An 18,549-nucleotide genomic window follows, 5' to 3' on the forward strand; every position below is an offset into this window, starting at 1 on the left:
AATGCACGGAGCAAGTGAGGAGTCATGTTGATGCTGCTTAGCTTGTGTTGCATCAGGAGCTTGAGAATTGGCCAAGTCGTTTTGTATTAGGGCGCAGCGAGGGAAACTAAAAGTAACGAAATATATCTTCTAGCTGTTATCGATTTTATATTCATGTCAGACCATCCGAAGGTTTCCAAGACCTATTCAATCAATTTAGACACAGCCCGGTAACAATATTTACAACTAAGTTTTAGGTCTTCAATTGTAAGGCTCAAAGCAACACAAAAAATATTTAAATAAATGATAAGTACAGGTATTTGTAAAGGATGGGTCATAAATAAAACTCAAGCACAGATTCAATCAAGACATCGCGTAATAAAGATTCATTTCTCATAAATAAAATTTAAAAATATATTCAATCTATATATAGATCCAAGAACTTTACAAATAATCCGCATGAAAGTCATTACTTAGCGGATATAATAGGAACAAAAATAGCAAAGCGTTGAACACAGCTAAAAAAGAGCTTTCCCGAAAACCGTTTTTGTACGTTCGAATGGTTTGCAGCTTGGGTAACTTTAGTTAACGGCGTGCGGCAACAGAGCTTTCTGTTAAGTTTAACAGTGGAGTTTCGCCTCTTTTAGCATAGTGAGTAAAAATCAAGGTCGCAAACCGATTTTGAGCCGAACCGGTTTAAAATAGAACTAAACATATTTTTATCACGAACCAGTATTTTTGAGATATTTTTGGTTTGGTTCAAAATAAAAGTACTTTTGTGGAGGCCCAGGCTCCAAACCATTTCACTTAGCTAATCATATTTAGCAGATGGAAATTTCTTGTAATACTCAAATTCTCAGCCCACATGGCAAGCAGAGAATTGAACCAAAATCTCACCAGTAGCTGGTTTAAGCGGTTAACCGAACCATCTCTACATTTTAGGTTTGTAGCCGTGGTAATAATAATTACTTCAATACTCAAATGATTATCAATAAGTCTGAGGAAAACTTTAGTTTTTTTTAGAAAATTGTGTACATACTTTATTTAACTAATTTTGGTTTAATGTACTCTGTGGATGTTAGGCCAATAAAATTGAAAAACATACGCAACAGAGGCTTAAATAATTATTTGGAATCAACGGATCTTAAGATATAGCGAACCATATGCATTCGAGTGTACCTATATTTGAACCAATAAAATGCATAATTCTGTTAACAATTTGCGCATTGGCTATATGTGCATATATTGACATAAGTATTCGACTAAGATTAATGTTAATCTGATTGTTATTGTTATCTATGCGATTTTTTTCTATAGCACTTTGTAACAGGAGTTAAAGCCGAAAACCGAACAACAGCAACAAAGTTCCTAATAAATTCCATTTCAGATACGTGCACAACAATTTAAATCACACTCGCACACACGCACGCACCCACGCACACACACATAAACACACACACACACAAGCACACTCATAATAAAGAATTTTAGCTATGGCCGGGCCCGATGAACGGCTCAATACTCGTAATTTGCACTATTTTTACGATTTATCAATTGATGATTGATTAATTATATATATAGGTATATAATTTGTGTTGTTTCTTTTTCTTTTTCTGTTTATAGATCAGTGATAAATGCTTATCAGTAAGTTGTATTTTTATACCTATAGGTAAGTAATTTGTTTGTATTTTATAATTTGTGTTTTTTTTTTTTTTGGAGTCCAGCTACAAAACGTTGCATAAAGTTTGTATAAAAGTTGTTCATTTTGTTTTTCCGTTTAGTTAGATTTTGTTTTTTGTTTTTCTTATATATTCTTGACTAGCAAATACAAAAACCCTATCAATCGGTTGGCGACGACAATTAAACCTACATTCACTATACATATATATATATATATATATATATATATTAATAACACGATATAATATATACTGTATATATTATATATTCTATATGGTATATAGTATGTTAGAAACAGATGCTATAAAATCACTGCCAGCCTTGGCCAGCATTTTGGTAACTGTGTAAACGTATTGCCCATAAGACTACAATCATAATCAACACTCTATACTATAGACATGTATACATACATATGTATAAGTGTGTATACATATATACGTACACACATATTCATAAGCGCTAATATTCGTTAATGAAAAAAGTCTATTAGGGTTCAGCCCTGTCGGATCAATCGAAAATGCATACAAACACGCGGAGGCAGTTGATGCCCACCTTCTCCCAGCAGCCCTCCTCGGTGGGTCGACCCTCGCTGGCCAGACGCATCTTCTTTGGATAATTCTTCGGGCTGCTGCGATCGCTCAGATGCACCGGCATGAGGGCGTATTCAGCGCGTGGTGTGCGAAACTTCTCCATCAGCTCCGATTGCTGGGCCGTGAGGTTCTTCAGCTTTTTGCCTGATTCAGAAGATCCGTTGAAATATTTACACATCTATTATATTATTACTTTGATTTGCTCACCCTCGAGCGCTTCCAGGATCAAGGACGTCTCCAGCTGCGGCAGCAGCTCAATGCGCTCGCAACAGCGACGAAATTCCGATGCGCTCATCCGAAGATAGCGGGGAGTTAGACAGAGCGGACCGAGCACCATGCGGCGATTGTCCAGCGTGGCATCGAGATTCCTGCGCGCACACTCCGCCAGACTCCAGTTCACCAGACACTCGAACAGCGTCACCTCGGAGCGCAGCTGCAAGGTATCGCGCCTGGCCAGCGTCTCCAGCTCCTCGAACCGCAGATCCGCAATGGCCTTCATCGAGAGCAGCAGCTCGGCATGCATATCGATCAGCTGGAGTGTGTTGTGCAGCAACGCCACACCGTAGTCCTCGGTGGTAAACGGATTCGGATTGGGTATGAGATTAGCCTGTGCCCCATCCCCGTCGGCCCCATTCTCGTTCGCCTGGGCCGCCTGCGCTGCCAGCTGCTTGGCCGCCGCCTTCGCCTTGGACTGCCTGCGGGCCAGCTGTTGTGCAGTCTCTTGTGTGGTGATCACCGTCTGGCGTTGGTTGGTCAGCGCAATGCCCTGGTAGAACCAGAGCGCCTTGAATATGTCCAACGCGGTCGCACTCGAAATGCTGAGATCAAGTTCCCGAATACAGTAAATTATCTGTGCGGCAAGAGGAGTAGCGATAAAGATTAGATAACCAAGAGATGATCATTTGGGACTCTCAAAGAACTCAGATCCATACGGGATTAAAATTTCGCCCGTAGAACTTTCCTGTCAGTATGTGTAAGACATAGGAGGCATCTCCGACCCCATAAAGTATATATATTCTAAATCAGATTGAACAGCCGACTTGCTATAGCCATGTCTGTCTGTTCGTCTATATGTTTCTATGTAAACCAGTCTCTCCGTCTTAAAGCTAGCTAGGTTTGTCTTTATGTTGTAGGCAGTACATATGTGGGAATCAGCCGGATTGGAGAACAATATCATATAGCTGTAGAGGAACAATCAGCCAAAAAGTTCCTGTATGAAAACTTAGTTCTTTATCAAGATATCTTGACCAAACGTATCACTTATAAATTTAATTATGCTTCTTCCATACATATATGCAAAATCTTATCACAATCGGACTACCACATTTTATAGCTGCTATAGGAACAATCGGTCGAAAAGCAATTGCTAACAACAAAAACTTAGAAAAAAACAACAATAATAAATAATTAATATAGAAGAATTTCTCACTTCACTCTTTTTCCCCTTTTTAAAATTTATATACACACATTCTTTTACACTCACCAAATCGGGCACATTGAAACGATCCGCCAGTTCGAGTATCTTTAGCAGATGCTTATGATCCCGATAGGGTATAAAATGCTTTTCCATATAGCGCACAATCAGCTCGAAATCGTTTTTGTCCACATTGGATATTTGAAAATGATTATCGCTCTTGCGTCCGCTGTTCGGACCGGCGTGTATCAGCTTGGCCAGTTCGACGCTGCGCTCCAGCACCGACTTTCGCTCGCAGCGTATCATATAGCGATCATCGCCGTTGACCACAATGAAATCGATGTAAGGATTCACAATGATCGGCACACCTGTGTAAATGTTCGTCTGACCGCGTGCATACGCTGGCGGCAGCACCAGGTGTGCGGGTGGTGCACTTGCCGCCGGTGCGCTCTGTATGGCATCCACGTTGTGGCCATCGGGGCCAAGATTAAAAGGCAAGACCATGCTACAGCTTGTATTTGCTTGAGAGTTCAAGTAGCTGCTGTCGACGTTTGTGGGCTCGTTGTTGTTGTTGTTGTGGTTGTGGTTGCTGTCGTCGTTTCTAGTGTTGTTGTTGTTGTTGGTGGTGTTGTTTATGTTGTTATTGTTGTTTTTGTTGGGCTGTTTTGGCTCTTCTGGCTGCTCTGGCTGCACTAACTGTTCCGGCTGCGCTGGTTGCCGTGGCACTGGGTCAGCTACTTCCTCCGGTTTAGTGTCCCGTGCTTGCAGCGCCTTGTGCACCAAAGCCCCAACAAGCGGCAACTTGGTGGTGCGCTCCTTTTTCGTCAGCTGCTGTTCCAATTGGCTGGGTGAGCTTCGCTGGCGATTCTTGTTGCCAGGTCGCTTCTTGGCCAACTGTAAATGAAACCAAAAACAATTAGTAAACACATATATATACCAAGTGCGAATGATATGAGCTGTCCAAGTGACCTAGACAAAGAGTCACTTGGACAACTGAACAATGAGTATAAAAAGTCTGATACCAGAAGAGCGTGTCCAGAGCTACTTATCAATATTTAATTATTAACAATATTGCTACCACTCATTAAATGCTCATCATCTTTATTTCATCTTATCTAATGTTAAGTAGCTATGCTTGACATTTCTAAAGACTGCCGCGCTTATCTTCTACCAATATTTTTTAGCCAAATTGGCTGTAGCTCCCTGTATAGCATTTATTTACGTTACAGATAAGCCAAACTTGAGCAAGTTTTCGACTCCTTCCGTTGCGGTAATAAAGGGAATCACACAGTTGAAACGATAAAACATTAGTCAGCTATAGCTATCCGTATTTCACCACATTGGTAAAGTACATCGGGACCGATATATATTGGCCATATAAACAACAACTAATTAGAAGTGGTTTACCCACTTTTACTTTATCGCTGTGGCTTTATCTTTCAATTGCCGCACTTGAGTACATAAATCGTTTAATGTCCAGTTATGAGTCTAATCGCTGATTTTTCCACGCGACTGTAAATTAAGTAATTCAAAGCGGGCGGCTCTGGCGCTGCGCCCATAATTTTTGGACACAGAGGTCAATCGATTTAAACACATTCAATCGTTTTATTGCCAGGAACTTGGTTACAATTCATCATCAACTGGCCATAAATCATGTGGCCCACAATCGGCGCCATATCGAAACGCTGGACGTCAGATACACAAGCGCGTGACAGCCTATAAATTGTATAGGGCCCCTCCAACGGACCAATGCTAAAAACAGACCCATCCGAAGACACCTAACTAAAAGTGGGGCCCAAGGCGTTAAGACAGCCTAATTATCACGTCAACCAGTCATAACTCCTGAACTACCGAATCGGTCCGATATGACTTATGTAAGTAGTCAAAAATAATAATAACAATAGACCATGCCATAACACCAAATCGATTTATTGGTAGGTGCCATAAAAAACATGTATGTGCACCACATAAGCACTTAAGGTGAAGTAATAAATAGCAGCATCTTACCAATAGAAATCCAGGTCTATGTCCGAGCAAAATCAAAAACGTGTCAAAGAACACTAGAAAACTGAACTTCGATTTGAAAGAAGCTTATCTAAAATTTCTCACTTTCTTTTGGAACAAATTTGTATGGAAATTCTCAGAGCTCTAGATTTGTTGTATACCAAAATACAAACACAGTAGATCGAGATTTAGGTTCATTAGTTTTCTACAAAATTTTAGCTTTATTGTGTAAATAAAGCGCAATAGCACTCAACACATATTTCGAATATGATGTCTCGCCTTTAAAAAGCTGGACACTCGAGCTGTATATCAGTAGAAATTCACCGATTACTGCACATCGCGTGGTCTCTTGCTCCCCAATAAATCGACGACAATTCTTTAGAAATGTGTATCCCAAGCCCTACGAGTTTTATAAGACCACACAGTTTTATCACCGTTTGATTCATGTCTGCCTGCTGCGCGCCTATGTTCTTTTTGTTGTTGTTGTTATTATTGCTTTAAGTACTGTGCAAACAAAATTAATTACGGCACGCCATGATTGCCATGAAGTTCGCAAAAGCGCAAAAAATAAATAGAGTTCAAATATTATTAAATGAAAAAAAAAATAAATGTATATGCTATATGTACCACAATATTTGAACAGTTGTAAGGAAGACAAAATGTCGATGGCTAAAGCTGATGCCGGGTGTCAACATCGACATCGACGTCGACATCGACAAGACAACGTGCTGTTCGTCCCGCTCACCCCAGCGCCTCCCCCTGCGGCACATGGCTTGTGACTAACCCGAACAGCCGGAGCCCCCTGCTCTATTTTTTAAATATTTGCTCCAGAGCAAATACAAGTGAAGTCGTCACGTCGGCTGGGTGCAATAAAGAAATTATCGTATGCAAATAAATTTATGATGTCGAGCGATGTTTTCACGCCGCGCTGTTATCTGCACAGCAGCTGCCTCGCCCTACGTCCGCCCTACGCCCGCCCAGTAGCTGACCACAGACTATTTTTATGTGGATCACAATGCATGAATTAACACCACGTAGTCATAATCTGAAGTCGCCGCTGCCTTTGTTTAACACAGCTCAATCCGCCTGGACAGGCTGCCCGATTCATGGAAAGGTGCCGGGCTGGGGTCGTGGGTGTATTCTATCCAAAACTATTTGAAAACTGTTTTCGAGGCACGCACTTGAACTTCGCAGCGCACACATGTGTCTGCGGCTAGATATCTAGGTATCTAGGTATATGGCTGATATTCGTATCAGGGTTTGGCCATGCACTTCTTACATTTTATAGTTATGTGTTTGTTGGGGCTGCTTCTTATCACTGAAGGCTCTTTCCATCAATCAATCAAATGCGATTTATTTTCGCTTTCAGCTGACTTTAGATTGTGTGTGTGTGTGTGTGTGTATGTAGATGTATCTGCTTCACAAATTCAATATTAAATTATGATATTGTAATATTGTATTTATGTATTTATTAAAGTCGATTATTTCCGCACTAATTTTGAGGGTGCGAACTGCACGCCGCGAGCTTAGAACATCGACTGCTTGTCCCTGGGCGAAACGCACACGACGCCGGCGACGCAGACGTCGACGCCAGCGTTGACTGCGACGCGAACACATAGGTAAATCTGTCTGTTGCGACCTACTGGGGAGAGAGTATATAACTCTGCATTATGTCGAATGAATCGTGTATGCATTTGGGTATTATTACATAATATACTATACATATGACTAATACCTAATACTAATACCAACTTTTGCTATGCCAAGAATATTTTGCGTAGCTAATTCTTTTGGGGAATTCTCCGTTAAGCAGCAAATTTACAAAAATAAGCTTTAATGCTAGACATACAAAATTTGCTTCACTTTTCCTTGCAGTCTGGCCCTCATATAATTCAATTTCAAATTCTTCTTATATTTGACTTCAATATTCGGAGCAAAAGATGAAGAGCGTGTGAGATAAGCCCGCATTTCGCGGCAACTCTCCGCAGTTGCAAAAAGCAAAACCCATTTGAGCATTCATGATATTACAAGAGCCACCAGATAAATGCATGCAGCAGGCGGAGACGCAGCGGATATGGACTCAAGTACTTCGCCTTGGCAATCGACGACTCAATTATCAATTTAATTTATTCAACAAACAACAAACGCCAAATAAATAAATAATCTTGTGCCAAAAGAAAAAAGCAGCCACAATCAATGTTTGATTTACAAATTAACAAAACGATTGCAGGGCAGGCGCCTACAAATAGGGCTCTGGGCCCAAGCAATGCTGTTGGTTGGGGAGGTGCGTTTGGTTTTGGGATTGGGCTTGGGTTTGGGTGTGGGTGTGGGTTTGATTGTGGGTGTTGCTGCCTCTTCGCTGGTCTGCGATATTTAACAACTGTAATTGTCGTCGGGGCGTTTTATTTGCGCACGAATTACGTGCATAAGCATTTCATAGATAAGAAATATAAATAGGCAGAGCAAACTTAAGCGCAGTTTAAGCTGGAAAAACTAGTGCAACAACAACAACAACAACAACAACAGTCGAGAAGGCAGCCAAAAGGGCACAAATATTGGCAGCCAAGGCCGTAGCGAAAGCTGCAACTGCTTAAGTTTAAATGTTTACCAACGAGGGCTGCTCGAAAAGTTGGCAACTTGTAATTGTATTAATATATATAGGCAATTTGGAATACATGTGGATTCTATACACATAATAATCAAAATACAAGGCATATGGACCGACAATGGAACAGATACATCTATAGAGAAGAATTACTTTCACCAATCAGTAATATTCCAGACATCATTTACAATACTTTTCAATAATAATAACGCAACCCCATAAAGTATATGTATAATCTTGATCACTATCAACAGCCAAGTTGGGAATGAACAACTGCCCGTCTCCCGTCGATCCGTTTCTGTAGCGACTATAAATGTGATGGAAGTGGCCCTTCTCGAAACGATCGATCGAAGAGTAGATCAGCAAACTATTTTATAAATAATGTTTTCTGTATTCTATATATTTCTGTATCAATAGAATGACTCACACGGCGAACTTTAGGAGCAGCCGTCATCTGCTTAAGCCAGCTCTAGTTATTGACAGGTTTACACATGACGATGATGATGATGGGGTTGGGTAGCTGTGCGCCCTGCTAATGAGTCGTCGGTGTCTCGAGTCGCGGAAGCCGGGCGCAGTTAACAGTAAAAAGTCGCACTGTTAAGCTCACGCACTACCTTGACATTGGGACCGGCCGACTGCGGCCCAGCTGAGTGGCAGGCTTTGTGGCCAGCAGCCTACAGACCCCACCCTGCCCGAGGTCGGCTTGGCAAATTCGAGCATATGTTGAGCATTAAAACTAGTTTACGATCGCAAAATGCTTACAATATCGTCATTATCATGAACACGTAGTAACAGATCAAATATTTGTATTCATAAGGAAAATTAATTAGCAAAGCGCGAAATACAACAACAACAAGCAGCAGCAGCTGCCAAAGATGAAAAGCCATTTAATTAGTTTAATTAAACATAATTATGCACCAGGCGGCGTAAACAAATTCTCAAGTATTCCCAAGTAGCAGCCGCCACAAGGCAAACAAACAAACAAACAAAGCGAAACACAACCAAAACAATACAAATATAAAAAAACTGGAAAATATGCGTAGCTAATTTCGAAAATGTGCCTAATGATCAATGGGAGCGTTTATGTACCTGTAGCCGCACAGGGAGCCAAGAATTTGGCGTCCAACAGGCCCCAAAAATAAAACACTTGGCCGGCCAGAAAAGTTCAGCGCTTTTCTGGCCGAGTGCGATGGCCCAGAGCACTATTTATAAAGCGATGCATTCCAAATTTGCCAAAAAAGGCAAAAAAAAAAAACGAAAGGGAAAATAGAAATGACAGCCAAATGTAAGAACTAATGAATGTTTAATGACGGGGTCTTTAAACTGTTATGGCATTTAAGTATGGTATTCACAGCAAAAATATCTTGAAGTACTCGACTTGCAAAGAATATTGCAATCAAATTTGGCAGTAAATTGTGAACAACACGCTGCTCTTCGAACTAGTATATATTCTAAATACTTAAGCTGAAATTGCCTTATTATTAGCATTAGGCATACACTACATATATTATCTGAATGGCTGTATGCGTAGAAAATGAGACTGAACTTGCATGGCCCGTGTGTGTGCATGACGAATATTTCGAAGCCTGCCAAATGTTGGTGCAGAGTGCGGTAATTTGATTTGCAACATTTGCCACAACAGAGATTTCGTGGCACACACAAAGTTACTGCGACTGAGTCATAACAGATAAGAGCCCGTTGCAGTGGGCGGGCCGGGGCTACGGCAGGATTTCACAATGTGCCAATGACATCATGCAGCGCCGTTTTAATTGAGTCTCCGCAAAACACAGCACACACTCTGCCCAGAACGCGAACTCGAGAGCCGGCAGCTCTACTTGTAATAATATTAATAAAAACATAATAGTTTACTGCACTTTCGAGCAGCGCAACGGTGACTAATCGGCTCATAGATATAGCATTTTGCACCGTCTTCGGCAATGGCAACAAAAATGACGAGTCGAAAATTCAGGCAGAAGTTGTTATGATATTTTGCTTTTTGGCCGTATGCCAAATGTAATAGCAGACGTCCAAAAAAATTATAAAGCCAGCCATAGGCCTGTGAACGACCAAAACAAAGGCATCCATAACAAAGCGCAAAATATGCCAGAGCAATGTGTCAGTCCAATCAGTCAAGAGTCTATGCACTCCGGGGGGCTCAATTGAGTCATTAGCCAAATTAGACCCAGTTGAAGCGGCCAAAATTTAAGACAAATCAATAAGAACTCATATAATATATATTAGCTTAAATAATTGAAAATAAATTTAAGAAAATTTCAGCCAAAGAAAGAGCCCAAATCTAATTTTGGGCCAACAACTTTCACATGAAAGAAAGCCCGGAAAAGACAAACTAAACACGAAAAGGAAAAGCGAAAAAATGGAAAACGAAAAGCGAAACTCACCCTAAGCAAAGCAAGCCCTACGCAACATGTTCCATGTTCAATGTGCCACAGGCAGAGAAAACTGAAGGGTGGAGGAGACGGCTGTGCGGGGGTTGGGGCTGAAAGTGGAGCACGCTCTCTTCACAGCAGCGACAAACAATAAGGGAAATAAACCAAACGAACAAATTTTCATTTGCAGCGGCAGCTGTGAACGCATTTCAGGGTGTAGGTGTGGATGCGGGTGCTCGGCTAGGCCAATAGCCAATATCAAGTGCGCAACGATGGCCGTTAGGATTTGCGAGGCGATTGGGGTCGCAACTGGCGGATGATATGAGTGCGGGCAACTGGTGCCAAGGGCGATGCACAGCCAAATGGACGCGACTGACAATGGGCAAAAAGTAACAATTGACAACGCGGCGTATGCGCGATGCGCGTGGCGATACGTTGCGCTGCCTCAGCTGATGTTGCTCTTGCCACAACTGCCTGAAACACTGACACACTGAACGAGTTTTTGTGCACACACCATTACAACACACAATAACACACACACACACACACACGCACACCCCCCAGCTAGCCGCATACAGAAGAAACTCTCGTTTGCTTCCTTTTGCCTTGCAGGCGCGCGTGTGTCTGTGTATCTTATGGATACACAATTTATGCTTGCCAATTGCTCGCTTATGTTTATATTTAACGCTGTTATTATGATTGCGGCTGCCAATTGCACAGTGAGAGAAACTTACCCCAGTTTACGGCAGCAATTTTGTATTATATGTGAACACAATGCCTTTGGTTACCTTTGAAAATTTATAAACTTATTAACTTGAACCGCCAACTTCCGTCTGAATCGATTTGCAATATGCACGATTAATGTTTAAACAAATCACAAGCCGCATTTGTTTATACGAATTTCATGCCAACACATACGATCTGCACACATATATTTATAAATATATATATCTTAGAATGAATATTGAAAATGCTGCCTGGCGTATTTATCGAGCAGGTTTTTTGCGCGCGACGTGCCAAGCAAATTGAAAGGCAGCTACGACAACGTCGCTGCTCGAGAGCCGAAAAGCGTATATACAACAAAATATTTGGTGTGCCTTTGTGAGGATTACATACACAGAGACGCACACACGCATACATGCACACATTTCAAGAGTTGAGCAATCCGCGGCCAAAAACAATCAGATGAAAAACATACCAAATTTCCCAAATTGGCGTTGCCACTGTTTTCCTCCATGCCCAACACTACATATGTTTTTCAACTATATTCGATTTGATTGGATGTTCGTATATATATATATTTAAATTAATTGATAGTGAGAAATGTTTTTGAATTACTGTTTCTTTTTGTAAACTAAAAAAAAAAAAATAATCTATTTGACGTATATTTACATGAGCATCTGGCAGCTTTGTGCGGGGGAAAACTCTCGCAGCTTTTCCGCCACAGGCATGCGCATTATGCGCGACCAATTTTCCCTCTGCACCGAGCCACACGTCGTATGAGTAATCGACAGTTGCTCAGTGTGAGGCGCAACATTTTCGAGAGTGTGATAAGACACAGTTACGATGACGACAACGGGCCTACGCACAATCAAATACTTTCACTTTCCCAAAAAACGAGAGGGAGAGGGCAAAAGTAACAAAACGAAAGAGAGAACGTGCGTGGATGCCAAGGCATTTTTGTAGGGAGCAGTAAGGTCTTTCGGGCCCTAGACAACGGAGCGCTGCGTTGAGTGAGGTAGGAAATTTATTGCTGTTATCAGCCACACGCACACTCACAGACACACACGCAGCCAGTCAGCCCGCGGGAAAGGCAAAACAAACAAAAATCGGACAACGGCAACTAACGAAAACTAGGTCAGATCCCAGCCAGCACCCAAACCACCCACAGGTGGCTGCATACAATTGTAGGCTAGAATTTCGTAATGCATTTCTTTTAAATTGCAAGACTGTGAAAAATTATAATTTAAGGGCATTTTGTAACATGTTTTATGTTCTTCAAATTGGGTAAAATATGATTGTTACTATAATTCCCAGAGTTTTACTTCCGACTTACCCATTGCTTACGTTAACTTAAAAAGCAACAATATTGTATATTTGTATAGAAAAGGTTTGCAAAATTTGACATCATAAAATATGTATGGAAAGCATTTTAAATAACAATCGTGTTTTTCTTTATTTCAGGATTTGATTAGAAAACTTGTCATTGTTCTTGCTTCCGGAACCAACATTCGATTCTTAATTTGATTTACAAACAACATGGATTTATCAGCTTTCTTCGAAAAAGTTTAAGTTGCAATTTTTTTGTGTTGTTTTCTATTTGTTTTTTGCTTTTTTTTTTTTTTTGAAAATTTAGTCGTACTTTGATACTTTTTTCTAGCTATTGAAAATATTTAAAGGCTAAAAGTTTTTTTGCATTACATCAGATGGAAAATTACGGCAAATTTTCCTTTGCACAATGCTCACTCTGATGTGCCGCTACAAGTACCAAAAGTTATTGCGAAAACTGGACGCGAATTTATCAATTATTGGACTATTTGATTCTTTCATAGGGGTTTATGCTACTTTCTTGAGTTCCTAATTCTATTTTTATGTACCTGTGTGTGTGTGTGTGCATATATGTACATACCGTGCACAATCTACATGTGTGGGTGAATTGTGTGTGTGTGTGTGTGATTATAATGTTCATGGGTCCGCCGATACACCAGTGGTTATGAGGGCACTTTTTGGGATGCTACCGTTTCGTCGCTTAATGGCAATCTTGGCCACGCCTTTCTGACACTCGGCAGAGCCGCCCATCAGCACCATAAAGAGGCCATTGTGTGCCATCGTGTTCCATACTCGTTCAATAAAATGATCCAATTTAGCAGCTGTGCGCTCAGCGCTCTCTAGAACAAAATCCTGCTCGGGCACAAAAAGATTGGCAATGGTCAGCGCATTCTCCAGCGCTATTTCGTTAACTTTACGCACCGCCTCCTTGGTTGTGGAGACCTCGTGCACATAAACCGATTTGCAACTGTCCTTTGAAGCAGCCTGTTCCGCCTTTCTAATAACCTCCTTGAGGCGCGGCTGCAAATCACCAACAGTCACAATGGCCGTGCGCTTGTCCCGCTTGGCCGCATGAGCAAACAAATTATTTCTAAGGCCATCGCCGCTGGTGGCACGTATCACGTCGTGAATGCGCTTCCGCTGCGTGAGAATCTCGTCACCAAACTCAATGCTGTTTGCCAGCTTCATCTTGACCAGCTTGAGTGTGGCGCGCGAGTCCTCAATGGAGTCATGGCCATCCTCATTCTCCTGTATGCTCTCCTGCAGGAACCTCTTGGCTAGGTGCTTTAGTTTACTTTTGCGTTTGCGCACGCCGCTAATATTGAAACAAACACTGGTGTCTATCACGTACGGATGCATCATACGCATGGCATTCAGATCTGAGTTGAGCGATTGACCAACTAGTATCGCGTCCGCCGGTAGAAGCTCCGAGACTTCACGTTGCACATCTGCTAGCGTTTTCGTCACAGATTCCATAATATCAGCCGTTATGCCCGAGTACTGTGTGAGGTAGTCGGTGATTTTGTTGACGGGACGAACCAACGTCTCGTACACGGTCTGATATTTTTCGTCCACTATGGAAATACGCGTCAATTCGTTCGCCCCAGATATGGTGCGACACATCTCACAATCGACACCATACATAGGACTGCAATCCGTTACAGGCGCATATGATTTCTTTGTGAACATGAAGGACTTGAATCGGGCGTGCAGCTCGCCTTGTAGCGGTATGGGATAGCCCTCGTCGACCAATTGCAATGCCGAGAGCAGCAGCTTGGTGCGCGGAAACTTGTCATCTGGGTGCAAAATTGTCGGCTCTGTTAGCGCGGAAGGCGACTGCTTCTCAATGGGAAAAATAGCCTTTACAAAAAGTGTAGGATCCTTGTTCAGCTCCACGGCAGATTCCAGAGAGCCATGTTCGTTGATTAACTTCTGAGCCTGCACATTGGTAAGTGGAATCTAAAAAAAAAAAAAATCAGTTGGGTGTCAGTGGAAGCTGTATATTTGAGTAATGTACACAACTGACCTGAGCAATTGCATCAATGATCCTGCCTTCATCATGCGGCGGAAGCACCACCTCCAGCTTGGTATCGAATATTTTATTGGTAGCTTCAAATTGGCTCTCATTCGATATATAGTGATAGAGCGACAAGCCATCTAGTATAAGCACCACGCTATGCGACAGGCTTTGAAACTTATCAGCACAGCACCAGCGGTCGGGCGCGCAAGGACTCTTCTTACCAATGAGCGCCGACATCAGCAGATGCTGTATATCTGTCAAAAAGATAGGCGTACGCTCCTGCTGCGGTATTTCCAGAAGCGCACGTCTGCCCATATCACGTAAATGGACACCAGGCACGCTTTCCAGTTCCCGCTTACGGCGTCGCAGATCCGTGGACAGAGACCTGTATTGTTCCTGGGTTAGGGTAGCCGGCAAACTGTCAAGTGTATTGTCTCCGCCAGCTGAATTGTTGCGGCTGCGTTTTATTTCGGGCTCTCCGGATTCCACCTCGCCACCATCGGCAGGATTAGAGGCGATTGTGTCACTGTTGCTGTCTGCCACAATTGTTAGACGATTCCGTGTCTTTCGCTTGCTGCGCACTGTGACAAAACCATCATCCTCCTCCTCATCGTTCTCGGTGTCACGGTGCTTCTGCTCAGACTCATGAATGCGATCCCTGTCGTTCATCTGTATTAGATTTGCCAGCGCGGCCAATTTTTTCTTCTTTTTTTCATTGCGCTCCTGCTGCTTTGATGATTGTTGCTCTTTCATCTTCATTCGCCTGTTGGTTAAACTGAACAACGCAAGGAAAATGAAAACACATGTGAGTTTTATAGTTGTACCGAATCGTTTGGAACAAGTTCGATTAAACGAACCATTGATGTTCACATAGTTCGATTGCGCTGTTAACATTTTGCTCGCCTGTTATTAACAGCATACTATTTGAAGTTACTTTGTTCTCAAAAACCCTTTAAGCAGAAAGTGTAAAATGCCGTAAACTACACAATTAAAATTAATCATATCTTTAGCGGCGACCGATTCTAATTTAAGACGGCGTGTGTCTTGAATTTACAGCTAACAGAAGCCAAAACTGCCGATAACACTTTACAGAATTACTCCTCACATAACAGAACCGCTCAACGATAGATAAACAAAAATACGAAACTGCTGGTCAGCCCACATTAACCGTTAACTTCCCGCGTGTTTTTAACAAAATCTGCAAATAAACTCTAAAAACATAAAAATTCAACGTTTGACTGTTCATCTCAACTAAATTGTGAAAAAAAATGTATACTGCAGTTAAGCCTCTTTCGAAATACTTGCAACTGAAGTCGGTTCGCATTTACGATGGAGTATTCACGTTGCACGCAAAAGTTACATGCGCTCTATTGTTAGCGTTTACGGTTCTGCTATCCGCGAAGCAATACTTTGGTGATCCTTTGATCTGCATATCCAACATGCATTCAATGGATTTTGTTAACTCCCACTGCTGGACTATGGGAATGTACATAATGAACTACGACGACGACGCCTTGGCAGCTGACCGGGAAGAAAAAGTTGAGCTTCAGTACAGGCGCAGCTTTGAAACTGAAGAATTTAAGCCAACAATCGATAGCAATCTACTATTCAATACGGCACCGCTGCTGCAGTCTGCTAAGGGACAGGAGCGCGTCTTTCTGCGCTACTACCAGTGGGTGGTGCCGGTGCTATTGCTGCAGTCGTTTATCTTCTACCTGCCTGCGTTTCTCTGGAAGATATGGGAAGGCGGGCGACTAAAAAACCTCTGTGCCAATCTGGACGATGTGTTAGTATCGCGCGAAAAGACCACCACGCAACTGCGCAAGGTGGCCAAATACTTTGCCAACGACTACAAGGATTCGCATCTGCGCTACTTTGTCTCCTACATGTTCTGTGAAGTGTGCAATTTTGTCATTAGCGTAAGCTACACCAGCTCCCAAATTGAAAGTTTGATTAAATCATTCTTTTACTTTAGATTGTCAATATGCTGCTGCTGAATGTGTTTTTGGATGGCTTCTGGGCGCGCTATGTAAAGGCACTGGCCGCAGTGCCTCAGTACAACTGGGATGAGTGGAATCGCATTACCGCCCACATATTTCCAAAGATTGCCAAATGCGAGATTTTAAAGTTTGGCGCCAGCGGCACCTTGGAATCAGTTGATAATCTGTGCCTACTGCCACTCAACAATTTGAATGAGAAAATCTTTGTCTTTCTGTGGGTCTGGTTCATGGTAATGGCTTTATTGGCCGGCCTAAAGCTTATTTATCGTATGTTCATCCTTTTCCATCGTGGACTGCGCTTTCAGCTGCTGCGCACGCAGTCTCGTTTCATGCAACAATCTTCGTTGAAGTGTGCCTTGCGCGGCTTTAGCTGCGCCGATTGGTTTATGTTGATGCGCGTGAGCAACAATATAAGCCGTGAACTTTTTTGCCAGTTGATGGAACTGCTGGAGGAGGAGAAATGTCCCACCAGCAAGCCAATTTCACGTGGCGTGGACAGCCCCTAAGCTAGGACCTTATCATAAACCATACATTTACAAATGATTCCAATCATTATCTGCTATATTACTCTTGTCACGAAAGACGACTATTATACAATAACATTTTGAGAATTTCATTTAATATTTATGTTCTCGATATGAACGAATTATCGAATCTTTACTTTACTTTAATCTTGAACTAAAAAACAATTCGAACGAATAAAAAGATTTTTTGTTTCTTAACTTTGTAAAATTATAAATCTGCGTCTTGCTGTTCTAAACTCTAGAGCTATTCCTAACAGATAGTATGTATCTTTTTGGCGTACTCACCATTCGTTCTGGCTCGGCTGGGAATATAGAATTGTACCGCACATCTTGCTCACCCGTTGTGTGAGGTGAACTAATCGCAGTAGTTGATAAAGCAGACACTTTACTGAATTTTGCATCAATTTTTTGTGAGTGATTTCTGTGTGATAGAACAGTTAGTTATTCATATTTAAATGAAATATAATTTATATAGTCACTTATGCTATTTACTTACATTAAATCTGATAATAAAATTTTGATTCGGACTGTTTCCTCGGAAGTTTTCATGGAGGTTTTTTTATCAACGGGTATATTTATTTGCGTGTCTGTTTTCTAGGTCTTTAACTAAAAAAATATTTTTGATGTACGTTTTTAGTGTACAAAATTTGTAAAATGACGACTAAAACCCTATAAGTCAAGGCTTGCTCGACCCCAACAAAGGGCATTGCCACCCATTCCAATTGATATCGGTAAGCTGGTCGCATGGGTGGGTGGTTCGTTGCTCTGCGATTCCCTTCAACTTGCACTCTTGACGCATTTTTCTGCATCGCACGCAATTCGTTTGCCATTTTCATTAACCAAAAAATTGTAAAGTTCAAAACATTTTGTACACAGCACAGCAAATTGCACCTCAAAACTGGGTCGACGTCGTCGTCGAGCACAAGCTGATCCACTTTCCGAAAGCTTCATAAGCGCGTCCAGCGTCGACGATGTCTTCAGTTGCCGTGTGGAGCCGGTTGAAACGCGCGGAAGTCGCTCGCATTGGAAATCGTCGTGTCATCGTGTCGTCTGATACCGTATACTCGGTCAGCCCTTTGGATTACCCAGCACTTGTTGCTGCTGATTGCTTTCGTTTTTTGTTTGAGTGAATCGCTGTAATCGGATGCTCCTTTTGGTAGCCCATTGTATAATAAACAAGTGCTATTAAGTGAAACTAAGAAAATTAATTAAAATCTCAAATCAAAAACTGTGTCAAATTCTGTTAAGGGAATTACAATATATCCTTCAGACATGCTTATAATATTTATTTGGAAAT

The 18,549-nt window shown here is 41.9% G+C and overlaps 3 protein-coding genes and 1 long non-coding RNA gene across 5 annotated transcripts; 2 read left to right on the forward strand and 2 right to left on the reverse strand.

The window, feature by feature from the left end:
• Positions 1-1,674: 1,674 nt before the first annotated feature.
• LOC115769752 lies at positions 1,675-11,977 on the reverse strand. 2 transcript variants are annotated; one of them, XM_030714694.1, is made up of 4 exons: positions 11,858-11,977; positions 3,733-4,557; positions 2,457-3,099; positions 1,675-2,393 (listed from the first exon to the last, which is right to left on the reverse strand). In XM_030714694.1, the coding sequence occupies exons 1-4, from the start codon at positions 11,894-11,896 to the stop codon at positions 2,167-2,169; spliced, it is 1,734 nt and encodes a 577-aa protein (XP_030570554.1). In that variant the 5' UTR covers positions 11,897-11,977; the 3' UTR covers positions 1,675-2,166. The 2 variants fall into 2 exon arrangements, with proteins under 2 accessions (XP_030570554.1, XP_030570555.1); XM_030714695.1 differs by lacking the exon at positions 11,858-11,977 and adding an exon at positions 5,671-5,754.
• Positions 11,978-12,990: 1,013 nt separating this feature from the next.
• On the reverse strand, positions 12,991-17,882 carry LOC115769638. The gene is made up of 4 exons (XM_030714550.1): positions 17,749-17,882; positions 17,538-17,673; positions 14,735-15,503; positions 12,991-14,667 (listed from the first exon to the last, which is right to left on the reverse strand). Exons 2-4 carry the CDS (start codon positions 17,651-17,653, stop codon positions 13,345-13,347), a joined length of 2,208 nt encoding a protein of 735 aa, XP_030570410.1. The 5' UTR covers positions 17,654-17,673; positions 17,749-17,882; the 3' UTR covers positions 12,991-13,344.
• On the forward strand, positions 15,918-17,409 carry LOC115769639 (innexin inx5). Its single transcript, XM_030714551.1, has 2 exons — positions 15,918-16,647; positions 16,704-17,409. Exons 1-2 carry the CDS (start codon positions 15,997-15,999, stop codon positions 17,232-17,234), a joined length of 1,182 nt encoding a protein of 393 aa, XP_030570411.1. The 5' UTR covers positions 15,918-15,996; the 3' UTR covers positions 17,235-17,409.
• On the forward strand, positions 17,744-18,478 carry LOC115769640. Its single transcript, XR_004018761.1, has 3 exons — positions 17,744-17,821; positions 17,890-17,983; positions 18,129-18,478. It is a non-coding gene; the product is annotated as an uncharacterized LOC115769640 (long non-coding RNA).
• Positions 18,479-18,549: the final 71 nt, after the last annotated feature.

Source organism: Drosophila novamexicana, unplaced genomic scaffold (genome assembly GCF_003285875.2).
Source record: "Drosophila novamexicana strain 15010-1031.04,08,12 unplaced genomic scaffold, DnovRS2.1 tig00004554-arrow-pilon, whole genome shotgun sequence".
Classification (NCBI taxonomy): Eukaryota; Metazoa; Arthropoda; class Insecta; order Diptera; family Drosophilidae; genus Drosophila; species Drosophila novamexicana.